This window comes from Alligator mississippiensis, chromosome 1 (assembly GCF_030867095.1).
Source record: "Alligator mississippiensis isolate rAllMis1 chromosome 1, rAllMis1, whole genome shotgun sequence".
Classification (NCBI taxonomy): domain Eukaryota; kingdom Metazoa; phylum Chordata; order Crocodylia; family Alligatoridae; genus Alligator; species Alligator mississippiensis.
The window spans coordinates 151,329,179-151,356,647 of record NC_081824.1 but is presented as its reverse complement, the minus strand read 5'-3'; the positions used below and the strand labels follow the sequence as shown (position 1 = coordinate 151,356,647).

Here is a 27,469-nt window from a genome sequence, read left to right as displayed (position 1 = left end):
TGAAAAGCCAGAAGGCTTATTTTCCTTTTGTTATATAGAGAACTACAGCAGCAAGAAAGTAAAATTAAAGAGCATATAAAGGCAGGAGAATATACCATATTTTCTCACCTTTTCCCCCCAGATTGGGGTGCATGTACGAAGTAGGCAAACTAATTTTGTGCCTGAATAGAAGCACCCTGCTTTGATTCCTGCCCCACAGTTCACAGCTGTACTATTATTATTCAAGCAGCTGAGGAAGTCAGTTGACTTAATGGCTTATTGTTCTTCATTCCACAGGTTTGAACAATTCTCTCCCCTTTTCAAAGGTCTTGATTAACACTAATCAAGCTAACCTTTCTTAAGGTAATTTTGGTATCTTTTAACTTATCCTGATTTCTCTCCTTTTATTTCACAGTCCTGGAGTCTTTAGCTTATCTCAGAATCACATATCCACCCATAGAGAGCAGTCTTTAGCAACACTTAGGGTTTCAGCTTTAGTTAAGCAGGAAATGGAGGAGAAATCCCTGCTCTATGCAGTCATAACTCTGGAAAAATCTTTTTTTGCTTCAGTCTGCCTTTCAAAAACCAAGGTGTGCATTACATTCTGGGGTGTGATATATGCAATTAAAATATGATTCAGGCTCCCTTTTGTTTAGTGAACATTTCAGCCTAGACCTAGGGTGGGCAAAATGATAGATCTGGCCAGCAGCCAAACTCCATTTACCATCATCCCTTGCCTGCGTTGCTCCATCTGGTTGCCATGGAGACCCCAGGAGCAACAGGACCATGACCGCGCAGAGCCAGGGTTTTCATGGAGACCAGCCCAAGCAGTGCTGGTAGGGTGCACAGCTAGGTGGGGAGGTACTCCAGGGCCGGGATCTTGTGGCAGTGATGGTGTGGACCAACACCAGGGCAGAGCTGCAATCTGTTGCCCTCATGCTCCAAACAAAATCCCAACCCCAGTGTGAGAGGGGAGGCAGGACCCCCCCAACGTGGCCCTGACCCCTGATTAGCATGCCTCGGCACTTACTGTAGGAGCCGAGACGAGTAACAGCTGGGAGGAGAAGCGAGCACAGACCCAGGCACAAGCTCGGCAGTTTCACAGCTGCCTGAGCCTGTGTATCAGCAAGGGCTGGGGGCATGGCTCCCAAGCAGTGCGGACTGCTCAAAAGGCAGCAGGGGAACCAGCTGGCGGCAAGCCAGGGAGAGAGGAGGAGAGCACCAGCTGGGAGACGCCGGCTCCAGAGCTGGAAGGCTCCAGCTTCAGCCACTGAGGAAGGAGCCAGGTGTCCACCGGGGGACCCCGACTGGTGAGACAGAAGGCAGACTTGGGGATCAATCAAAGCAAGGGAGCCCCATGGAGGGGCAGCAACCAGGAGGGACACTGCTGGGGAGCAACAGGGCTTCAACTAGGAGTCCAGGCACCGTGGTTGAGGGCAGACCCTCAAGCCTGCAGCCATCCTCAGACAGCCCCAGAGGGGGCAGAGCACGGGGGAACATGAACCTCCAGAACGGGAAGAGAGATGGCACCAGTGAGAAGGACCAGGGCAACGGGACCTCAGCTCAGCCTGGCTCCAGGGCAGGGATTCCAGAAGAATTGGTAGGAACGGGGGGCAGGGTCAACCTCAGTACCTGCACCTACTAGAGGAGAGGAGACGCACAAGTTCCCGAGAGAGAGAGAGTGACGATCTCAGAAGCTCCACTGGCAGGAGCTGGCATTTGAAGTTAAGTTGTAGTTGACCCCGGCTGGGGCAAGTTTGTTTCTTAGAAGAGGGGAAACCAGCTTGAAGACAAGGGGTGGATCCCTGAAGGTTAATGTCCAGGAAGACCCAGCCCTTTCAAGTCAGGCAGCGTGGGGAAGACCTGTGGGGAGCCGCATCTACCCAGGCTGAGGACATGGTAAGGGTGAGGTAAAGGGGAGGTTTGGAGCCCCACGAAGACACCCCCACAGTCGAGACCCCTCCTGGCCCCCGACAGGGAACTGCCTCCCTAAGAATAACATTGAATATGTGGCAGGCGAGAAAGGGGCAGCACCCAGACCATCTAGGTGGCACCAAAATTGAGTTTCACCCTGACATTGCTGGGGGGCAAGGCATTGACAAAGAGGTTCCCAAAGCCTTACAACACCTACCAGCGATACCCAGCCCTGGCCCTGGTCCTGAACCAGCTCCCTACTCAGCCACCCACCTTGCCAGCACTGCTCAAGCCAGTCTCCATAGAAACTGTTGCCTCACATAGTCATGGCCCCGCCACTCCTGGGACCTCCATGGAAACAGGCCGCAGTAACATGGGCAGGAGTTGCTGGAAAATGGAGTCTGCTGCAGGCCAGATCCAGCCTATGGACCAGACTTTGCCTGGCCCTAGCCTAGACTTTTGCCTGCCTTACAGTTGACCAGAAAACCAGAGGATGTTTGTGCCCAAATGGGCTGTCAGACCTTGTTTCTATAATTGTAATGGAATCATTCTGCTTCTTTCATGATATTGAACACACTTCCAATTAATCCCATCATCTCTACCTCCTGCTATCCTTTACATCTTCATGTCTGCCTACTGCTTCTCCTACTGGAGAATTCTCACTTCCCTACTTACTTACCCAAATCCACTTTTCTTAACTTTAAGCTTTATCTGCATGGTGCAAACAGCCTAATACATCCCAAAAAGGAAACTGAGGGACCCTCCTTCATAAAGCTCCTACATCATGCTACTTTTTCTTTCCTGGCTGGATTAAGGTAAAATTGTGCATCTTCTGGTATTTACCTTTCAAGCACCCATGAACGACTGGTGCCTCCTGAAACTGGGGGACACCATTCGTAAGCAGCGGCAGCAGTGAGCAGGGACAGCCTGCAGATGCTGGCAGTGGTGTTGGCAGTGGGAGGGAAAGTGGGGGGTGGACAGCGAGCAAGGACTGCCCTCAGATGCCGATGGCAGTGTTGGTGGTGGGAGAGGGTGAGGGTGGCAAGCGGCGAGCAGAGACCGCTTGCAGATGTCAGTGGCCACATCAGCGCGGGGGGGAGCGGCGACCATCCACAGAAGCTGGCAGCGGCTTCGGCAGTGGGCAATCTTGGGGGGGCGGGGATACGTGTCCCCTCTATGAGTTATCTATGCAAGCACCCTTCCTTCTATTTGACTGAACCCCTCCTACTATACATATATTTTGCATATTATTACTGTCCTTTTCAATTCTTTTTATTCTGTTTCCTTGATTGGTATGTTTAGAGAAGCTAGAAGGAAGGATAGATGCAAGTGCCATTGCTGTATTTGATTCTTCAACCTGCCCATAGGGGTACTGAATAAAAGAACAGGAGCTAGTAAGAGACATCAGGAACCAGATGGGATGTTAACTTCAAAATTAGTTAGATGTTTAGAAACATTCAAACATACTTGCTTTTCAGGGAAAGCGCCCAAAGACTTGCTTAGAGTTTCTGTGAAATAATGTTATTTAGTAAGAAATCCAATTACTAAAGTAATTATCAATTTGGGTGAGTGGGGATGACCAAATTTAAAGAAAGAAATTGCCTGTGGAAAACCCAAATTACCCACACTCCCTGAAATTCACTTTAAGAAGTTCTGCTTTTTGACAGCAAAAAGCCGATAAGTAAATGTGCAGCTGAGTTTGGGCCTTGTTACACCTTGTACTTTGAGCTGCTCAAATGTTGATCGGTGTTAGTGCTAGCTCAAGTTTGGAGCTTTTCTGACTTCTCCACCTGCATAGCTGTGAGTTGCCATTAGAGGGCTGGCAAGCAGGGTCCTGACTAGCACCTGCCTCTGTGAGTTGCCACTACTGGGCTGGTGAGCCCAGACAGGCTAGTATCCCTGCTTTAGGTGGGAGGGTGTGGAAATGGTTTGGGGGGGCAGGAACATTGAGTGGGGAGGTGGAAAGTTAATGGAATGGGGGTGGGTAATGAAATGGGAGGTGGAAAGGAAATAGGGGTGGGTGATGGGTGGTGAAATGAAGGCAGTCAGCCACTTAAAATAAAAATTAGTTAAAAAAAAAAAGAGAATTTAAAAAGAAATGAAAAACTAAATTAAAGGAAGACTCATGTTTTAATAAATTAGGATTGTGTGGTATGTGGGGGGGTGCTGGTTTTACTTCCCAGGGTGCCTGGGAGGTGGGAGCAGTGAGGGAAGGCATGTTTGGGGGATCTACTGCCCCTGCCCCAGGAAGGAAGCCCCAGCTCAGGGGGACTGAGTCTGGTCCCCTGCCCTGTTCCTTCCCCTACCTCCCTTAGGTCCCACTCCTGGACCTATCCATGCCCTGTGATCTGACTAGCTGGCATGTGCTCTGCAGACTGTTTGCATGGGATTGCACCCCTGGCAGGTGGGAAGGTCACGCCCCCGATGGCAGGAGGGGGAGTGCCAGAGCTTCCACCTGGGCAGTAGAGTTCAGGGGGTAGAAAGTTTGTTCAGACAGACAGGAGGGTTGGGGAGAGGACACGGCATCCTGGGATGCTGGGGACTGCAACTTAGGTGGCTCATTTGTGGGGAGTGGCCACACGTTAATGGAACACAAGCTGGGTAACACAGATCAGAGACAAACCTGCCCTGGAGTGGTGTAACTAGAGTTGTCTGAAATGTGCTTAAAACTAGTTTTAGGTGTTAATGTGTCGGCAGTCTAGGGGTTAAGAACTCCAGGAACTACCTAAAATTAATGTGTAATAAGTCCCTTTGATTATTGGGTGCAGTATAGGATAGTCTAATGTCATGCAAATTCCCTTAGCCTTTAAGAAGATACAAACAGAACTTCAGTTCCCATAACTGTGGAAGATTTTAAAGTCCAGTAGGGACTCACTGTAAGATATTTCAACAATTTGTACTTATTTCATTGTATAACAAATATTCAGTATGTTGCACTATGTCTTTACAAAAATTAAGTTTCTGCTTTGAAAATATGTGGATGAAGCCCTGGGTTTTTCCTGCACTGTTAAGGAAATCAGCATTCTTCATCTGGTATATTAAGGCTACCTTGTTCAAGGCTTAAGTTAAGTGATCTACAGTACAGTTCAGATGACAGCTTTTAAAGCCGTGGCATAGCTGCAAAAGCTGCTTTTCTTTCTTTTCTATCCTAGCATTCAGTCTGCATTACCTGCTTCTGAAGCTACTAAAGTACTTTTGCTTTCCTATAATTGCTTCATACATATATCAGAAATGGGCTTCCACAGCAATGTTCTAAACAGAAAGATTTTTCACTCATAATTTTCTGAAGTAATGATTCATTTCTTTGGATTGATCTTTCTGGAAAAAAATGTCTCTTATTTTATCACCAGCATCTGCTTAATTTTGTGCTTCAGGTGCTTAGGGGGTCTCATGAGAAAAACCTTCTTACCAGCTCTCAGGATCTCAGACGGAAAAATGTGTGTCAGATACAATATTGACTTTACATCTGATATTGTCCCATGGAATTAAAAATCATCATGGAATGTGATTATAAGATGCCTTAAATATACCCATTTTGAAATAGCCATGTTGTTTGGTAAGAATGGGAAATTGCTCAAATTCCATGACATGGTCCTCAAGTTCCCCCTTTAATTCCCTCTGCCAGGCATCATAGGAGATGGGCCTGTGTTCTGAGACAGACAAATTCTGGCAACCTAATCATATTAAAATAATTCTTCATAGTCAGGGTTGCCACATAAGACCACCTCTGCTCTTACCCTTTTTCTACTGCATTAGAATTAAAGACTTTCATTACAACCCACCAGGCCCACTAGAAAGAAAAGTAATTGAGATCAATAATACATCAAATTAAATGTTAATTCATGCAGATAGTGCGCTAATATTAACTAAGAGTTATATGCACACCTGCAGAGTGAACCACATGGAAAACTTGCTATTTCGAAGCAAAGCTCAATAGCACATTGAGAGCTGAGGAAAGCAGTATTATCTCTCCTTCACTTTCTCTGTGAAAACCCTTGTACACATTTCTTATGGTTGGCTTTCTGTGGCTTTCATAGAGGAAATATTGCTGCAAAATGAAGAACGAGGCAAGAGAGGTTTGTCTTTTTGCCCTTAGGTAAGCCACTGTCATTTTCCCAGCAAGTTGATTTTGGAAATGTTACAAGAGGCAGTGATTTATTAGGGTGATATCTTTTATTGCACCAACTATGTAGTTGGGATAAAGATAGACATTCATTGTCAGGTTGGCACTAGCATACAGAAAATTCAGCTCTCTTGATTGGGATGTGCATGATGGCAAAGGGAAGAGATGTGCTGCTAAATGGGACAAAATGGAAGAGAAGAGACTTGGGAAGTAGTGAACAGAGAGGTATGGGCTCAAGCAATGAAAGCATTTCTACATGAAAATGAGATGTTTGCACATTAAAAAGCACAAGTCCTTGTCTTGTTCTGTCAGTGGACCCGCCCCCCCCCCCGCCGCCACACAATGAAGCTGGGACTCTGTGGTTTTTCCTGTCTGATTTTTAGCATTCCCCAACTCCAACCCCTTAAAGGAGATGTTCATTTAGTATCCAAGCCAGTTGATGCCCTGCTTGACACATTTAAGAATGAATCCATATCTATGGATAGATAATAAACCAAAAGAAACCTGGAATTATAACTTTTTCAGAAAAGTTGCCATTATGGCATTGCTGTTACAGAAAAGGAATGATCAGTCGCCACAAAAAATGTAAAATATCCTTGGGTTAGTGTATATTAAGGGTTTTTAAATAACACTAGAGGTAATCAGAGTATAGTGGCCCTGAAGAAATAGAAATGATATCTTTGGGATACTATAGTAAAATCATTTCAGCCACCACTTTTATTTTATTTTATTTTATTTTATTTTGTATACGCTGCCATTACAAATTTTAAAAAATGTATTTTGAAAAGTTTAGGAAGATATTTTATGTTCATGTAGGTGAGAAGGAAGCCTAAATTTAAAACAAAACCATTTTCCTGGCCTTTTAATAGTTGGATGTTGCTAAGCTTGTAGAAGTATTGCAAGGATTATGACTATACCTATCCTGTTGTGCTGCCATAAATCAGGGATATTTGGATGATCCTGCCTTGAGTAGGGGCCTAGACTAGATTACTTAGTGAAGCCTCTTCCAGCCTTACTTTCCAGGGTGCCTAAGTTGTTTTGGCAGACAGCAGCCAACACAAGCCACAAAACTGTGTATGTGCACACACTTTTGGCAGCTACTTGTGGCTCAACTGCATAGCTAAAGCATCAGAACACAAAATGCAGTATGGGAAGGCAACAGCTGCTACGTGAATTATGGGAGCCAACCGGAAGTACTGGAGTGACTGCAGGCACCTTCATTCACCATTAGGAAGCAGGAGAAGCCCTGTAACTATGCCAGCAGAGTGGCGGTTTCTACTGCCGCAGAAGATGTGGGTATGAAAACCATTCAAAGTTTTGCCAGCAGAACTGGAGAGCAGACAAGACAGAAGAGCTTGTGGTGTTACAAGAAAGGAAGAGCAGGTCCTGGTGGTCTCAGAACAGAATTAAGAACCCTAAATTGCTTGGCCGAGATTCTATGTTGTGCTTAAGAGCAAGCTTGCAACCCAGCAGGACTGTCATTAATGTGGGGCTAAGCCATCTTTCTACAATACCAGGTTTGGGCTGCTCCACGGATAAGAGAGAGTCATGAAACTTATGTTGGCTCTCACACCTGTCTGAATGAATGCTGCCCCTCTAAGCTGACCTACAGGTTACAGTGTGGCTCAAAATCTCAATAACGCTGTGTTCCAGCATGCCTTTCCCAGGTGCTCCCTTGGCATGTCCCCTTGTTAGAAGATCCCTGGAAGAATCCTTGTGGCAGTTTTCATCAGCTCCTGTGCCCAGTTCATTTATCCATGGCTGAACCCTTGGAGTCCATTCATGCTGCTTTGTAGGGCTGTGCAAGGCTTCAGACTGTGCTTTGGATCCGGAGAAGCTTCAGAAGCTTCAGTGTCTGAAGCAGCATGTCCAGATTGAAGCACTGGCTTCGTTAGGCTTTCTGAAGCAGTTCAGAGCTTCTGAACCGCTTTGGAAAATCTTCGGAGCCACTTCGGAGATCTGACCATAGGGTGTAATGGGGAATCAAAGAAATATCTATAACTGTTGTCTTTTGTCTGATTTGGATGAAACTTTCAGGGGTGGTAGCCTCTGCTGAGCATGAAGCCTGCCACATTTCAAAAAGATTGGTGAAGGGATTTGGGGGGAACTGTACTCCAAATTCTTGAAAGCAAAACTCATGTCACGTGTATGTGTTACACCACAGCAGGGTGAAAACTGCAGGGATGGTAGCCCCTGATGAGGCCACAAAATCTGCCAAGTTTCAAGAAGGTAGGTGCAGGGGTTTGTGGGGAACTGCACCTCAAGCTGTGGACAAGCAAAACTTGTGACATGGGTGACACTGTGTGTTAAGGCGCAGCAGGGTGAAAGCTGCAGGGATGATAGCCCCTGCTTATGTCCTTGAAACTTGGTAGGCTTTGTGGCCTCAGCAGGGGCCAACACCCCTGCAGTTTTCAGCTCGCTGCGTCTTAACACACACAGTGTCATCTATGTCATGAGTTTTGCCTGTCAGCAGCTTGAGGTGCAGTTCCCCCCAAACCCCTGCACCTATCACCTTGAAACTTGGCAAGCTTTGTGGCCTCACCAGGGGCTACCATTCCTGAGTTTTGACCCCCCTGTGGATTAACCCATAGATGTGACATGAGTTTTGCTTTCAAGAATTTGGGGTACAGGTCCCCCAAAACCCCTGCTTCAGAGCCGCTTCAGCCGAATTGAAGTGGGAACCTGATCCAGAACTCCAGATTGGAACCCTAGCATCCAAAGTGGCCGGATCTGAAGCTGGATCTAATAGCTGCATACTTGCACAGGCCTACTGCTTTGGCCTTTTTCATCAGTTTAAAGGAACCAGAGAGGTTATGAAGACATCTCGCTGATGTAATCCTGACACTGGCAACCTTTATAGGCTTGGCCAAGTGAATTTATTTTTCTTTCTGTTTTATTCTCATTTTACTGAAGGACATAATTAATTCTCCCAGACCTGCTTCTCCAGGCTGCTGCAAGGATTAATAATGTGTATTAAGGTAAAAATGTCAAGGGGATGGGGCTTAGGAGCCTATCTTGTATTGGTGCTTTTGAAAAGTTTATCTGTAAAGCCTGTGAATTACCACAAAGAAAAAAAGCGCTCTGTAACCACCAGACGCATCACCTTTGGCTGCCTGTACTTGGGGATTCCTTTCCATTCATGTCGGTGTAGAATATTCCACCAGCCATGACTGCTAAAAGAATACATATTTCTAACTGGACACATTATTATATCCAATCCCACTGGACCCTGATTTTGTTGCAGTGATCAATTCATTTGTGATCTCCACGTTTTTAGTACCGCTCATAATGTCTAGGAATGTAGGCATGAGCTGTCTAATAAACTGTCTCTTGGTCCAGGAGCTTCCATGACAGCTGTGCTCCCTGAGACAATGAAAAATACCAACCAATGGGGGAAGGCTCTGTAATATGGGAGGCAAAGTTCTTGCAAGCTTCACTTCTCTCAAGAGATAAGAATAACCATGGGCCTTCATGTTTTAAAACTAAATACAGAATGCTTGTATGTGATTTGCCTTTCCCTCAGTAAATGTTGCATCTGCACATATACATGAAAAAAAAAAACCTGTATAATTTATGGTTTTGAATACTTGGGAGGTACTTTGGAGTCAATGTAAATACTGAGAAATACTGGGAGCATCTACACAAGACATTTACTGCAGAGCTGCCTAATTATCTCCATAGTAAATGTCTCGGCATCTACACATGTGGCCCTGTTAAGCCACAGGAAACTAATTAACTCTGCCACAGGTTAGTACTTGTAAATGTAAGCACTGTCTTTCAGCGGAGTTCGTTAGTGTGCAGCAAGGCACGTGTAGACACTGATGGGGCTGGCTGGGACACAAGGGTGTTATAGTGCAGGGGCTGCCTACTGACTAGCCCCACACTGGAGTACCCTTGTGCACCAGCCAGCTCCTCCACAGCCAATTGAGCTGGGTTGGAGGGAGCAGCCCTGGACCCCCCCCCCCCCACCTGGGGCCCCTACCGTTTGGGGCTACTCCGACCTGGTTGAATATGCTGTGGTGCCCAGACGCACGTTAAAATGTGGTGCCCAGCGTGGTATATGCTGGAGTTTATTGCTCCATGCTAATTGCATGAGTAGATGCACCCACAGTGTAGTATATTGTTACTAGCTTTCAGCCTGAGTCTGCTACACTTGCCTGACATCATACCGCAAGAATAGCTCTGCTGGAGTAAGAAGAACAGTGGGGGACAAAAAATTATCCTTTTTTTCTTAGTTGGCTATATACTTTTTGCTTAAGCTGCATTAAAAAAGAACTAATAGTAATAACTGTGTTTGACTATTGAGAGCAAACCAGTTTCCAGGTTAGGAATATGAGCTGTGTGATCATACAAACAGGATGTATGAGAAAAAAATGTTAAAAAGAAAAAATGGGAAATCTTGTCTCTAAAGGGAATTGGTTATACAAAGTGTCTTTTCATTTCTAGCACAAGAAGAGTGGACCACTCCAATACAAGACTGGCGATCCAGATTGAAAAGGACCCAGGTATGGCTTGGGGTGTTTTTCTATATATTTTTCTAAAATGTGATTTATTTATTGTATTGTGGCTGTGTTTTGGGAAAGCTTGAAGCAGATGCAAAGTGCTTAATCACTATATGAATAAAGCTGATCAATTAAAATGTAATAGAGATTAAAAACTGCAAAGATCCTGATTAAGTCATGTGGTTTGGTATGTAAATACATTCTTTACTTTTTTGGGGTTGATTAGATAGCTGCTGAGTTGTGAATCACTTATTCAATCATAGAGTCTCTGTGTGTCCGTGTATGTAGTAAATAGCAGACAGAGTAGGTCAACTTGAAGGTCAGCTGTTGGTCAAATAACTATCTGGGAGAGTTGGTGTAAATACCCACTTTCCACTAAGTATGACAGTGGGCATTCCTTGCAAATTCTGTTAATGACCCTTGTGGAGAGTGTGTTATCTTGGGTTGAGTAGAAATTTTGCAAGAAAAGAGACACAGGAAAGCAAAGGGATAAAATGCACCTTGTGTTGCTATATTACTTAACAGTGTATTAAAGGTAGCTTTGATTAATGTTAATATACAGCAGAGGTCTAGATGGTTCTGAACATTTCCTGAAAGAAAGGAAATGCTCTAAGTCAGGGAGCACAAAAGGTAGATAGCATCTTGCAAAAAGTGCTAGCATTTGGCAGGATCACATCCTTACAGAAGAAGCTGATGTAAACATTTTAGGTAAAATACTGATCCCATTCCAGTCAATACCAAGGCTTCTACTAAGTACAGCCAGTATATTATTGGTTAATTTTAATTTCTACTTAAAAAAAAAATTGTAAAATGTGTTGTAACAAAATTGAGGGGGAAGTATGGGAAAGGCGGAAATGAAGCTACAAAACTGAATAATCTGTCTTCCTTTACACAAAGAATAAACTTGCTTTCTGGGTGGTAGGAACAAAAGGTACTTATAGTATATTAAAGTGAACAAATGTGTCTTTAGATAATGGGAGAGTGAGGCATCTTAATGATCCACATTCATTATTTTCCATTTCAGAGCATGAAATAAAAACATTTTGCTAGCATTGCTGTCAAGTGACAATAGCCTTTTATTATAATGATGTATAATAGTATTGTTAAACCCAATGTTCAGGCGAAACATTTGCTTTTTCTAGTGTGGTTTAAATCTTAGTTTTCTGACTAGTTTAGGTCTTCATCAAAATAGGCCAGTGGGAATATAGCTGAGTGTGGGGTATAATGACCCAAATACAAAGGCAACCCATTTAATATGAACATGACCCAATGAGCTTGAGTGGCCTTTACAGAGTATTGGGGTGAGCTGCTGATGCATAGCAGAAGATAAATGCACTTGCCAAACCAAACATGCTCATTAAATAAGGGAATTCAAGCACACTGACACTGTATTAAGCCAAGACACAGTTTTGGAAAGTGTGAAGATTTTAGTTCATTTCAGTAATCATAATGAAGTGCTAATTTTTAATCCAGTTTCAAAATGCACTCACATGAGTTTTTAGACTCTGATTGGGGTGCTCCTTCTCCCAGCCTTCTAAGAACTAATTGGCATTAGAGATTCTTGTTAGTAAAGCTGATTTTTACAATTAATAATAACAATTCCAATGATGATTGAACCTTGACACTTTTCCCCTCAACATGCTAAATTTGTGTTTTAAAAAAAATGTTTTTTACAGGTAATTTGATGATGTCATGGTCTTAGTTATCCATCGTCATTGGCAGGGATGGAGACTTTCTAAGGTTACTTAGAAGTTTAGCCCTACAGCTCCAGCTGAAAATAGTAGGAGACAAAATCCCTTTGTTGGCTATGAAAGTGTATTTTTTCAGCTATTAAACAGCATGTTTGGATAGTAGTGGCCTAGGGAGGCGTGTGATTCTTTAAAATTCATGTTAGTAAGCAAAAACAAAACTATCTTAACAAAGTAGAGGGCCCTCAAACTAATTACTCCAGGGCTTCCAGAAAATTCCTGATATTATTAAACAGGGGAGATGTAGCGGTCCAGCTTTGATCTGCACATTGCCTCACATCCAGTCTTCTACTTTCAGCATTGTTTTTTTTTTAACTAAAGATCACATACCTGACTCTATATTAAGTAGCTAGGAGCTAGAGGTGCAGTAGAACTTTCAAGGAGATGCTGTCACCTCCCAGGAATAGGCTGTGTTATAATATCTAGCAAGAAAGTAGGATCAGATTAAAAATGGTTTGATATATATAATATATTTATCCAGACATAGCGTGCTCATTAAGTGCCTGGGATGGGGTGGAGGAGCAGGAGAGGTCTGGGGGTATGTCAAACACTGTAAACTTGGGGCAGTAGAGGATGAAGGGAAGGGAAGCCCTTCGTGGGCTGCTGCTGCTGTTGCAGCACCAGTTCCTCTGGCAATAATAGCCCCACAGCTGGGCTCCCTGGGACCCAACTCTAGTGCCCGTTTGCTCTCCCCAGTCCCAATACATACATATTGGCAAAGGCTTTCCTGGGAGGGGGAGGGAGTACACCATTCCACTCGCTTCACTCACTCCCTGTCCTCCAGATATACAGCTTCATGCAATACTGCCCTGCCTGAATCCTATGCCTCCACTGTAGCAAAAACTCCCAGGGGGTGATTCTGGTGCCCCCTCAAACTCAGCCCCCAAGGCCCATGCCCAGTTCACACCATCCAAGTTATGGTACTGAGTTTACCTATAATAATGTTTGTTGCTGTGCTTATAGGAAGCGATGACAATAATCTCAACTCCATTTTTTATGAGCATCTGACCAGATCTCTGCAGGAGTCTCTTTGTGGAGATTTGATTCTTGGCCGCTGGGGAAACTACAGTACAGGAGACTGTTTTATTTTGACATCAGATTATTTAAATGCCTTCGTTCACTTGATCGAAATTGGAAACGGCCTTGTTACTTTCCAGCTCAGAGGACTTGAATTTCGAGGTAAGGAACTACGTACCTGGAGGAGTAGGAGACGAGCATAAACAAATTAGTTGCCAGGCTTTCTTCACATACTGAAACTCCATAGCCTGCTTATGGTACAGTAGACTGTTGAAAGGGCATATCTGGCTTTAATGGCAGCCCAAAGCATTGGAAAATTAAGTTAAGTCCCTCAACACAATGTGATTTGAAAACAATATAGGAATGTTGTGTTCTTTTTATTTGTTTCTTGTTTCTGAGCCTTTTGGGTATGCTTGCATTATGCTCTTGCATCCTCAGCCATGACAGCTGTGATTCTTTACAAAACTGCGTGACTTTAAGAAGTGGAGCCTGAGAAATGGTCACAAGATTGCCATCAGATCATCACAGTTAGCATGAACATGAAGATGAACACCTGTCTGGTATTGACATGGTTAAGTGTTGGCATTGGGCTGCTTCTGGCTACAGTGACAGGATAGTTTGTCCTTTGAACTGGTGCTGAAAGCCACCCAGAATGGCTGGGGTCCACTCTACTTCCTACCTGGAAGGAAGAGAAGGAGGGAGTGAAGAGCCGATTCCTAGTTTGGGGCATCATACATCCCAGGCTTAGGAAATACAGTTGCTGAGACCATTCTTGGCAGCGGAGGGAAGGTGACCCCACTTTGTCTCTTGCTGGGAGAAGGACTGTTCCTTGCTGTGAGTGCTTCTAACTGGCAACAGGGTGAGTTTTGGCATTTGGGGTTCCACATTCATTTTTGTGGTCACTCCTGTCCTGTGTGCGTTGCTGCTAGGAAGAGAAGGAAAAGATAAAGGAAACTGCAGAGCTTATCAGCCAGCTTTTAAGCTCTCTCCACGTTCTTTATACTAGGCGAAGTCGTCTAATTATTTATTTATGCAACATACAAGTGTTCTGGTATTTTCTCAGATGTAGGAAGAGTATATCTCCCTGCTCCAGAGAGCTTAGGATCTAAATAGGTAACATACAAAGGAGTGGGTGAAGAAGGTATAAATTGATGATGTGGCAAAAATATTCAAAGGAGGCTCTGGGGTCTCTGGGTGGTGCAGTGGAGGAGTGGGGAGAGGTGTCCTTGTAGGTAAGATGTTAGGTTGGGAAACAAAAATATGGGTCCAGTCCTTGTGTCATGGATTGCTCATGTGTTCTTGAGTAAGATCTGTAATGTAGCGGGAGGGTAAGCATGGGGTTGTGAAGAAAAAATCATTTATGTTTGTGAGGCCCTTGGACCCTCTGGTAATGGGGCCACAGAGAGCACAGACAGACAGATTGTAAAAAGAGGTTACATGAGGGAAAAGTAAAGAAGAGCAAGTGTTCACTTATATGCCCTATAAACTCTTATTAACAATGACAGATAGCTCTATTGCTTTCTTCATCTTCAGAGACATCTGTACAGACATTAACTTCTCTTCATGTCGCTCTAAGGTAAGTGATAGCATCCTTATTTTGAAGGTAGGCAAAATGAAGGCAGAGGGGTTAAGTACCTTGTTAAAGGCCACATAGGGAGTTCATCGAAATTTTCCTGATATGCTGATTCTCTTGTTTCATGCCCAGGCCAGCAAACTATACGTCTTTCCTCATTCTTTATGCATGAACATAACAATAAGCCGAGACAGGACATGCATTATTAGGTCACTGGTATAACAGTGTGACAGCTTTAACCAATTAGTTCTGCCTTTAGCAAGGAGTGCTACAGTAGCACTGGCTTTAAAAGGAGATAAAACTTTGTGTTAAATAATTAACTCCTTTGAAGCCAATATAGGCAGCCTGAATGCCTCTTAGTTGCAGTTTATTCCATTTTACTGGAAGAAGCAAAAATAAGACACAATATACAACATGTATTAATCTGAAAAGTAAATTCCTGTAAGAATTGCCCTATCCCTTTCCCTACGCAGAGATTTAAATGTGTTTAAGAAAGGTTTTTAGTTTAAATTCCTTTTGGACTTTTTCTGAGTAGCAGAGCAGAAGTAGCTCTACTGTGTAGTTAAGTCTCTGTTATTTGACATTCTTGTTTGGATTAAAATGTCTCATTGAGGAGCTTGAGGTGCCTTTTATAATATTACCACCTTACCTCACTACCACTTGTCTGTCTCCATCTTTCCATTCCCTAGGCAGATAGAAGGCCTAGAAATGACAAACAGCAAATGTGACAAGATGCCCCCACCCCTGTCCTTGTTGGGAGAGAAGATCAGGGTATAGCAGGCAAAATTAATTAGCTGGAAGTAGAGCCATGTAAAACCCAGTGGTTTTGTATCAAAGTGGTCCGTGTGAACATTGGCTTTGTTTTGTTTGTATATTATCTCCAAGTATCATTTTTTTTCATTTGAATTTGAAAGCAAACTTGTTTTAAATTGCAGAGGCTCACCGGGCACACATACTGAGCATACACAGTTACATTTCATCACTGGAATTGCAAATTTCAAATTATTAAAGGGGAGCTGATAGCCCCCAGTATATGAAGGTTGTCTGCTGGTTTCCCTTGTAAGAGATTATGATTCCTTTTTTCTTTCCCTTGCTTATGGAAAGCTCTTAGCATCTCCATTGTTTGTACTAGGTTTGTGGAATTCAATAAGGACAAAGTCCCTGGGCCTTTCACTTGTCCCATGAAATCCCACATAGGTTTGGCTGAATTTCAGATTTTTGAAAATCAGGACCACGTTCCTCAGGAGCATGTCAGCAGGCTGCTAAAATAATTTTGTGCCTGAAAGCTTGCGAAGAACTTTTTTTCAACTATTTAGTTGGTCTAACAAACAGTGTCGCATCTACCCAAAGAGGCTCGCTAACCTAACATCATCGTTCAAATTGCTGGGCCCACATCACTGCAGCACCTAGAACTGGGAAGGCTTGGGAGATATTCTAATAGTTGTAACACTGGAAGTGGAGTAGTTGAGGTAAGAATTTTCCTTCCCCTCTCTCTCTCTCTCCTTCTCACACCCTCACTGTCACCAACTTAGACAATATCTCTCCACACCTCAGAACAGTAGCCAATTCCCCTGCTTCTGTGTGAAGAAGCTTACCCAAGCATCATGAAGGGGGGTGAGCCAAACCAGATATCCCCTGACTACTGCAGATCCAGTAAAGGTAGAATTATTTTTCCTAAAATAATTGTGTGCCTAAATTGAAGCTTTCTAGCCACCCACCTAGATGTTCTTGATCCTGGATGTATGCCATGACCACATAAATGTGTGCATGCAAACTGAACATACGCCATAAGGCTATGTACTGGTTAAGCATATATGTGCATTATCTGAGCCTGAGTCTTGAAAAGATGCCCTTGGTGGGGGGAGGCCTCCATGCTATGGCTTCAGTATATGAGAGGTTAGGGTGTACACCCAGAAAGTTGGAGACCCAGGTTGTAGATCCCCCTTGTCCAGATGGGGTTTGGATCTTGGTATTTCTGACTTCTCAGCACAGTGTCTAATCACCAAGGATCCTGGTTTTCACTGTTAAAAAATGCAAAATTCTCTGATTAAAACCCCCAAAATCTGTATTTTTCCACAACTAAAATGAAACACACCACTCTCTTCCCCACCACTCCACATATATCAGATAGATAGATAGATAAACACAACGTTTTATTGATATCTATAAGTAAAACATTGTGTTTAACTGATACATACATATATGTGTGTATGTGTGTGTGTGTATATATGTTAAACACAATTTTTTATTGATATATTTACAATTTTAAAACAGTTTGGAAGCCAACTAGTGCCTCAATCGTTATAATAAATTCTAAACAACTGCATATTTTGGCTTTTGATTTGGGGGTTTTTATCATGGAAAATCAGAGCTCCCTCTGCCCCTTTCACTCACCAGGATGTGGGTCCAGCTACAGCTGTTCCCCCCTGCTTTGTCATCTGTGTTCCCCCTCCCCATAGACTTACTTGCAGGGAACTGCGGGAGCTGCTCTCCACCATGCTGCCTGGCTGCATTGCCACATGTATGCGTGTGTGTGTGCAGATGCACGTGACCCCTTGCCTCTCTTCACCCTCCTTCCACCAAGCAGCCCCTTGGAGGCTGCAACTCTGCTTGCCTGCAAAGGGAAAGCTGCGGTTTCCCAGGATTTTCTCCTTTAAAGAAGAAAATCCACGATTTTTTCCCACAGGAAATGAAAACCCAGATCCCTGCTAATCATACCACAGGCCAGACATTATCTTGCTTCCTGTCTGATGAGCCTTTTGTGGCTGAGCCACTGCCCCTTGTATTTAATAGTTATTGGATAAAATGGATGGAAAGAAGTGCAGAGGGGAAGTCTGTGCCCTAGAAAGACCCTAGGACTTGTTCCTTCCAGGTCAGGATCTGCTTTGGAGCCATACATCATCTACCTTGTCTTCCCACCCCACGTATTTCCCTCTTGGCTTCCAAAGAGGACAGCTTCAAAAGGAGCACTGAAGAAGGGGGTCTGGATAATACCAACTTGTGGGATGGTGTTTGGAGCCCTGTGATGGAAAGGCTGAGAGAAGCATGTTCATGGGTGAGGCAGGCCCAGAACCAAGGTCTTTGGCTTCCAGGGCAAGGTGCTCTAATTGTTCAACAGTTGTAACCAAAATGTGACTAGTCAGGGCTCTCCGCTTCCAGTCTAACACTCGCATGTCCTAAGACATGTTTTGAGCACATCCTTTCACAGCATCCAAGTGGGCTTCAGCCCATGAAAGCTTGTGCTATATTTATTTCTCTACTTTGGTTAGCCTATAAGGTGAAAATCTGCCCCACTTTCTGCAAGAAACTCAGCCAACACCCACACAAACACAGGCCACACAGCCATCATTCCCTGCTGCCAGCTAATGTAACTTTTGTTCAGGGTTGAAACCCTGCTGGGAATGCATAATGGGTCTGGTGTTTCAGTTGTACTTATTAGACCTTTTCCTACAATATTCCTTAAAATAACACTAGGGAAAATATAGTTTTAAAAGTCCCCCAATATTAGTTTGTAAAGTGAAGGAATGGTTGCATGTGCAACTTTAATTCCTCTCCTTTGTGTACTTACATTATGTTCCAAGCTTATGTTCTATGCTTGTATTCTGCTTTTTATGCAGGAGCCCAACCTTAGTCAAGAGCATGGGATGAATGCACAAGGTGTCAAAGTAAGGTTACACAGAGAACCTTAAATCTGGCATTTTCTCACTTTGACTTCTTGACTTTGCAACCAAAACCATGTTCATTTAACTTAGATTTTTATAAATTAAATGATCGATTAGAGTCCTAAATTAGCCCAAACTTTTTCAGCATTTCAACATTCACTTGAAAGATTTGTGAACCTCAGTGACCACTTTGTAAAGTTGGAATTAAGTGGTTTCTGGATTTTGCTGTGACCATTTTGCACTACTATAACTAGAAAATGAGAGTTCAGCAAATTTACTTACAGAGTTTTCTGAACCAAAGTTTGCTTTTTAAGGGTTTGCTATCCATATCAGATTATTGGCCTTAAAGGAATTCCTGGTCCAAACTCCCATATCATTATTGGATAACAGTCTTCAAATCCTTGAAGGTCAATTACAGAGGATGGAGAGTTGGCTTTTCTCTGTAGCAGTAGGGGACAGGAGTAGGAACAATGGCCTAGAGCTTCAGCAGGGGAAATTTAGTTGGAAATTTGAAGGAACTTTCTGACTATGAGGCTGGTTAAGCATTGGAACAGACTACCTAGAGATATTATGCAGTCTTCACCTTTGGAAGTTTTCAAGAGGAGATTAGACAGACACTTGGCTGGGATGGTCTAGTCAGAGCAGGAGACTGGACTAGATAACCTTGTGAGGTCCCTCTCAGCCCTACATTCCTATGATCATATGGAAAATAGGGGTACTGTTTAACTGTAAATGTCTCTTATTCACAGTATGGAAATGGACTAATGCACTGAAAGAAGTTAATCACTATAGATGCTGCCATGGACTAAGATATTTTAGTAAGAGCAGCGTGCCAGAAAAAATAAATAACTTGTCGTATGATTTGAAGCTTAGAAACAAAAACTGGGGAGAATGCAGAAGCACTGTTGTCAGCCAAACTGAGCTAACTACAGAATGGGAAAGAAATGATTTTTCTGTTGAGTCAGGGCATCAACAAAAGATCATTTGGAGAATATCCAGTTAGTCACCTATCTCTGAAAATTACTCAGGGACAATAGCACTGGTATCTGGATGTATTGTTTTCTAACTCGCTCCCTTTGTCCTTCAATAATGTAATTAACTATTATATTTCTCCCTTATTTTTGTTACTGATGTTGTGGATGTATTATTCATGCTTCACTTGGAACTTTGTTAGATGAATTGGGGAAGTGGGCATGGAGCAGACACAGATGTAATTGCACATAGTGGAAGGCAGCTGCTATAGTGGGAATGGAATTGCCCGTGGGGTTTTCTGTGTATTTGCTAGTTTATTCCTCTCACAAAATGGTGCATGAACATCATGGGCAGTTTAGATTATGCTCCAGGCACTGTAACAATGTTTAACAAATAAGGCCAGATACTATTCATATCTATGATATATTTGTACGTGCACTCTATGTAGTTTTATTACAGTAGTGAGCAGATTAGCAGTGTAGGGAATATTTATTGGTATTTGAATGTTCTGTCTGAATGGACTGAATGTTCTGTCCTGTTCTCAGGGATCGTTCTATATTGAAAAATTGCCAGCACTCTAATTTTTTATTTTTTAATAAACAATCACTCCATGTTGTAAAAAGTAAAGGTCCCTTTCCTTGTCTTTCCTAAAACCACGTTGCTAATATAATGTTATTTTCTGGACACAATTTATCACAAATATATTTGTAAATTGAAGGGAGCTGGATAGGTATGATTCAGTAAGAGAGATCAAAGAGTTAGGAACATAACAATCTACAAATATTAGAAAAGTGTGAACAAGAAGTACTGCTGTAATATGTTTTGGATCATTTAAAATTGTTGCATGATATCTACTTTTAGCCCTGAGAAAAGGGTAATGTAGTAATCTAGCTTTCAAGTGGGTCTCTGCAGCAAGCTAAACAACAAATTCGTCTTGCCTGTTGTAAGTGAAAAAGATTATTACTTCAACCATTTTTTTTTTTTTATAATTGACCCTCTTACTACATCATGTGGTATATCCAAAGATTAGATATAATATTAGGAAAAATGTTGCAAAGAGAAATGCGTTTGGAGGGAGATAGACTGGATGTCATAATAATAGTTGTTTTCCATCAAATAACTTCAATGATTCTACAGAAATCTAGTCTTCTCCCTCAAGGAATTGTTCTGCAAATTACTTCCCTGCAAGATATCATGGAACCATAGTACATAACTGTAAGGTGGAGAGGAAAAGGAGCATGGTGTACACCTTCCAAATCGTCTCGATCCATCTTTGGTTCCTCTGTTCTTGCCACATGGAGAAGTGGTAGAACCAACTCTTTCCTTTTTTTGCCCTACTCTTTTTTGCTAGTGAACAAAACAAAAAGGTTAGTGGTTTTGAGGCGGGGTAGAGTGGTTATATTTTCACAGCACTAATAAGTTTTGCTGGAGCAAGTGAAAGGACCAAAGCTGGGGTCTTGGTACTACGAGAACTAAGAGCCATGCTGCCACCATTGCTAGTGTCCAGAAAGTATCTACTCTAGAAACCTGTCAGGATGCCACCAGGGAGTTCAGTGCATCCTTTTATAAAGAGCTATTGTTTTTTCTCAGTTCTAGAGCCAAATCAGATGCTAATTTCAAGAGGGGATAATATTTCAGTCTCTCTTCATTGCACTTCCAGGGGTATTTCCACTACTTAAGAATCTCCTTTATGGAGGAGAAAAGGGAGATGTTTAGATGGTTGGGGGGGTCTTTAATAACCAAAGCTACATAATCATGTCTAATTAATACACATATGTATTAACCACTTTACTGCAGGTACTGAAGATGACTTGAGTTTCCTGCGATAATCCACATTAGTACCTAAAGTCTGTTGTCCAAGCCTGATTGGAGCATGGGAGACTCACGTGATCCCACTCCAGGAAAATTAGTGTCCCAAGACCACAAATGGGAATGTGTAGAGACTGGAAAAAAGATGCATTGTTGGGCCTCCTTGGCCATGCTCCCACTGTGGTCTTGAGCAAATCATTTGCACTTTATACTTCTGTGCCTCATCTGTAAAATAATGTTGCCACTTTGCTGAGGAGGAGCAGATTTCCAGAGCCTTGAAGGAAGCTTCGCATTATGAGCAGAAATTGGTGATGAAGAATCAAATGTTTTCTTATATGTATTTTGTAAATAAAAATTTACACTAACTCCTGTACCTTCTGAGGGTGGTAACAAACAGCACATAAGCATCTAGTTGCCTTCTTGCAAATCCCTCTTGTGTGACACCTCTGCCCTGCCTCCAGAAGCAGGTGTATTAGGTCTCTGTTCAACAAACAGCTTCTACTTCCCATCCTATTTGGTCCCTTAATTCTATGACTCCTTATACCCCCTAGTCCAAGGCTGTTTACTGAGGTCACTTAGCTTTGAAAGTAAACATAGTGGGGTGCGGGGGTGTAGTGGGTGAGACAAAAAATTGTGGGAGCTGTGCTATACATCTTCTGGCCAAAGATATTTATTCCGCTGGGCTGGGAATGCCACACTTATAGGCTGTGGGCAGGAGTGGGGCAGGCTCAGCTGCACGGGGAGGGTGGTGGTGGCCCGGTGGGGGGAGGCCCATTTGGGAGGGGTGGCTACGGAAGGGCTAAAGGAAATTTTAGGGTGGCTTTCCCCTAGTGCTGCCCCTGCTTGTACTGCTTTTATCCAACACCAGAAAACTTCAATTGTCAGAAAAAGGAGAGAGATTGAACCCACACAGTATTTATAAAAATGATATGGGTGTGGCTCCTGCATGGCATTGTTACCCCTTTCTATACTGATTTTTATACTTACCACTTATGTCAGTGGTCCCTAATGTACAGGTCATTAGCACCTTTTGTTCTACTCATGCATTTAATGTTAATCCACATCATTAGGGTGTTTTAAAGTTTAGATATTCAGTATGGAAATGAGATCTCCTCTAGAAGTGCAGCATGTTGTTGTGTTATCATATTTTATGCATGCCCATGCACAATTAAAAGTTTTTTTTTCCTCCACTCAATATGATTGCAAGTTGAAAATCAAAATGCATGTTTTTATTTCACTTGCTATTTTTGGAATGATTAAATGTTTTCTGCTGGATAGGCAGTAGTCAAATCAGGTGTTGTTGTATATGCTGCTTGCAGTCAGATTACAGTCCCAAATTTCAATTTCCTAATTTTCTTGTAGGTCATTTAATTCTGACAGAGTACAAGTGAGTTTTTAAATTCTGATGTGTCAGGAAAATAGTGGTCCATTTCTTACAGTGCTTTTCTGCTGGGCTCAACTAAATTGACTTTGCTTTGTTGAGGTAGCACATGTTTTTACATTAATAGAAGATTTTTGGCAAGCATCCATTGTAGATATCATGCAAATGAATCAGTCTTATCTATATTAACAATTTTTACAGTGGATGACTGCTGTGGAGTTGGAAGTAAGAGAGGTAACTTAATAAAACAAAGAATTTTAAAAGATATTTCCCCTTGATTTAGAAAACACTCATTAAAAATAAAAGCATTTTCTTGTATGTTAATATTTAATGGGCCACATTTAATGATATTGAATGTCTCAACTGCACCTTCTGCTCCACTGCTCTTCAGTTTTATAAATAATTCTCTTAACTCGATCAATTTGATATTTTATAGCAAAGCTTAATAAGAATTGGCATGTTAATTATCAGTTTGAAATACATGATATGCAAAAGTGTAGGGCCCCCATTCTGGAAAATATATATGCATTGGCATAACTTTATGCACTACATGTTGTCTCTTTGGCCTTTGTGAGCCTAATCACACTACATAAAGTCAAGCATGTACACGAAGCTTTGCAGGGGTCTAAGATGGTTAATTATAAATGGCATTGAAATACAGGATATTAGTTGGAATTTCCCAACAAAATAAACATTGTGAAGTTCAAGTTCTGGCTGTTATGGGTTTTTTTGAAGGCAAAAAGAAGGACTTTGTAGAAAAGGCATATTTGAGTTCCACTGCTAGAACTGAGGATAGGGAAAGACAGAGATCTGTAGGGCCTGTAGCTGCAGGTTCACATCCCATCTAAGCAGACCTGAGCACTACTTCCATTGGAAGTTTAAATCATCAGAAATCAGACATAAAAAAGATGATAATTCAAAATGCCCAAGTAGATCTGTTTTCAAGGAGGTGCAAGAGAAGCTGCTGCAAAGATGTTTAGGCAGGAGTTTCCTAGTTGGTGTGTGGACAGTCAGAATCCTAAAACCCAGATGACAATATCAAGATCTACCCCAACAGCTTCTGTTAAAGTGGAAAGTGTTGATTCGAGCATTGGGTGACCTACCTTGGGTGTGTCTAAACAAGACATTTACTTCGGAGTTGACTAATTAGCTCCACAGTAAATGTCTTGGCATCGACACATGTACCCCACTAGGCTGGAGTAAACTAATAAACTCTGCAGCAGGGTAGTACTTGTAAATACAACTACTACTCCACTGCAGAGTTTTTCAGTTTTCAGCGCACGCATGTAGACGCTGATATGGCTGGCTGGGTAGAAGGGATTTTCAATGCAGGGGCTGCCTTCTGGCTAGCCTTGCACTTGTGCTCCAGCCAGCCCCTCCACAGCACGTTGAGCCAGACAGGAGCAGCCCTGGGCTGACCCCTGGGGTCCCATGCTAACCAGGGCTGCTCCGCCCCAGCTCAGTGTGCTGCGGTCCCAGGCGCATGTTCAAACAGCACACACAAGAGCAATATACTCCAGAGCAATAAACACCGGAGTTTATTGCTTTGCATTAATTGCATGTGTAGATGCGCCCCTTGTGTCGCATCCAAATGGAAGACAAAAACTAAAATAAATTGAACATTATAGAAGTTAGTAAATACATAAAAGAATAAGCAGCGTCTCTTCTGAGTGGTTATAGCGTACATTCCATTGATATAAACTCTGTAGCACAGAAGAATTAATGAAATCATTTACTTACATTGGATAATGTATTAATAAATGAGTTAGCAACACTGCATGAATTGGAGACAGTAGAAATCCTGCTGTTTGTGTAATTTGCAGAGCTGCTTTCTAGGAAGTTCATATGGAACAGGTTTGAACAAAAGAGGGGACACTCTTTAAAGGTGAATGTCATAAAGGAGAGTCCACCATCAAAGAATAAGTTCCTGGTTCATATTTATTAAAGATAAAATCTTAATTTTGGCATGCCCAGCATGAGTTAAATAGAACCGTGTACTGGGGAGTCATACAAGGACAAAGGAAAAATGAATATTTTCCTATGGTCTGTAGAGATGCAGCTTGTGTGCATACTGAGATGGAAAATGACTGGTGAAAATGGCCATGAAAACCACCCTTCCACCTAAATCAGAGTGAATCCTTGTAGAGTAGCTCTCTATGGCATGAAAAGGGTGAAGAATCTTTGTGTCCCACTCTCTCACCAACCTCTGCTATGGACTGGAACTACAGTATAGTATGGTACATCCAACTCCCATGATGGTATTGGATAGTTGATTAGGTTTTATGTTCTTCTTAAAGCCCCAGCTACTGGAGTCATGGGACTATGCAAGAAACTCCCCTTTCAGTTAGAGAAACACAAAAAAAACCAGTTAAAATCTCATTAGTTTCTGGAACTTGACTCAGATTTTTGAATGCTTGGAACACTAAATGCTTGAAATTGATAATTGTCCTACTGGCTTAGGACCCTGCTGCTGGGGGGGACAGGAAGGGGGCAAGATTTGCTGTTTACCATGACTCCAAACACTCTGGCTTCCAGATAACACCCTTCCCCATAATGAATCTGGAACTTGATGGAAGAAACCACCAATAACTGTTAATCTCAAACATGACTTTGTGTTGAGCATGAAAACAACAACCAACCCCCACCTGCTCTGGCTCCTATTATTTGTTCTTCAGGATAAATCAGCAAAGTAATGGTGAGCTGCTTACTTTCCAATTCCCTCCCTCCCTCAAAGGCTAAAAATAAGGAATAAAAGAAAAGAGTGGATATCCTACTTTTCTTCAGCATTCAGATTATACAAAGCATGCATTTTTCTGCCCAATTCACTTTGAGTACAATATCTTTTGACTTTACTTAAGAAAAACATCCATTGACCCAGAGCAGTTGCTGCCTTTTTTATTATTGAGTGCCAAGCATTAATTCATGTAGAAATCTGTGAAATGTAAGCAGAAGCAGCTCACTTCATGTCTGATTCTACTGTAAATATTAAATTGGTAGGTCTTGTTTTGTACTACAGAGGAGGCTTGAGAGGAGAGATGTTTATTTTAGGGCTATTTGAAGAAGTATCATATCTGTCATATAGTATACTCCTGTAGTACATGCACTGCCCAAACAGCAGTGCTTATCTGTGAGAGCCATTCTAGAATACCTTCACATAGTATACAGTAGGAGCTTTCCATTTCAGAACACTAATTGGAGGATTTTGGAGGAAATAGTTCTCTTTCATCAGTGTTTCAAGAAAAGACAGACAAATATTTGCTAACTTTGCTATTTTTTCACTTTTCTAAATCTTTCAGGTTTTCTCTTTTTCTCACTTCTTTCTAATGTGCTCATTAGATTATTGGATGAAGAAGAAATGGAAGGGGATAAAACAACAATGTTTATATGTCAACATGTTTTGAACTGTTTTGTCTTTAACTTTGTTGGAGCCAGGATTTCATCCTATGTTTTGATGGAATTGAGAACCATATGTGTACTTCCTCCAGTAAAATAATACTACTAATAATAAGCAGAGACTGAGAGAGAAAAATTTGTTTTAGTTATACAGATGCAACAAAATTGGCATCCCTGGGTTGGCTGAAAGAGGAAATTGATCCATAAAAATCCTGTATGGCTATGTCACCCAAATTAATATTGTATGTTGGTTTCACTCTTATGTATGCAGTCCAAAGTAATCACAATCATATTAGGAATTGCAGAAATTAGTTCTAACCATGGTGTTTGTTTTTTTCTTTAACCAAATGAAAAACAAAGTGTTTTAAAATACAGAGTTTCCTTTTCTATTTTTTTAGCTTTAAAAACAGTTCTGGAGTATACTTGCTCATATGTGAAAACTGACATGGCATACTCACCACAGATATAAAGCTAAGTGATGATGGGGATGCAAACATAAACCAGGTAGCAATTAAGCTAATGATGATGATCTTGTTATGGACATTGTAAAAAATAGATAACAATGTGTCTGTAAATACAGTCACCATCGTTTCCACTCAAAAGTGGTCTATTGCTGGTTTTCTGTTTTGACAGCTAAGGTTTTAGTTACTAAGAATGTCTCTTCTCTTGGCTGCAATAAAGTCTTTGGCAAATTTCTCTCCTATGAAGACCACCTGGAAGCTGAATGTATCAGCTCTTAGTGAGCAAGAGTTTTCCATTTGTACAGGTCTCAGTTAATGACCTCAAAATAGGCTCATGTGTGATTTAAGTCCATGATGGATACATTTTACTTAATAAAAAGAGCCACACCTCAAAAGCATAATTCGGGTGCCTTGTGAACTGTACTGTCATCCATGGCTCTCTGGTGCAACTTGTTAACCTTGCTTTTTAGTTCCTAAATGGTTTGGGAATAGATTCATATAGAGGGCACCATTATGATCATTAGTCTGACCTTTTGTCTCATGCCAGCCATAGATTGACACCAAGTGTTTCCTGCTCCAAGGCTGTAACTTTCCATTGGGATAATTTCTTTTTTCTTGAAAGATGCCCAACTTTAAATTAAAGAATTTAAGGCTATGTAAGAGACACTATGTAAGAAACTGTATCTCTCCTCATGGCTCACTGATATAGCTGCTATCAGATGAAGGCATTTAATCTGAAGCTGCTTGGACTTAATTGAGAAGGAGCTGCCAACTGTGTGCTCTCTTTGGAATGTACTTCCCAAATCAGAACTCGGATTTTGTTAGCATTCTTACACATGGCAAAAACTGTTTTGCTACCTGTGCATTTTGGAGGTGGGTTGAGAATTGGAGTAGTTGTCTTATCTGCCTGGGGTGATGAAGGGAGACTCCTTTTG

At 42.1% G+C, this 27,469-nt stretch overlaps 1 protein-coding gene across 1 annotated transcript in view; it reads left to right on the top strand.

The window, feature by feature from the left end:
• Nucleotides 1–27,469, top strand: part of PCNX2 (pecanex 2) — a 245,957-nt gene that overhangs the window by 177,692 nt on the left and 40,796 nt on the right. The window contains exons 24-25 of the mRNA XM_059715472.1: nt 10,463–10,521; nt 13,230–13,445. Coding sequence (XP_059571455.1) covers nt 10,463–10,521; nt 13,230–13,445 — 275 coding nt within the window. The remainder of the gene's footprint in view (nt 1–10,462; nt 10,522–13,229; nt 13,446–27,469) is intronic.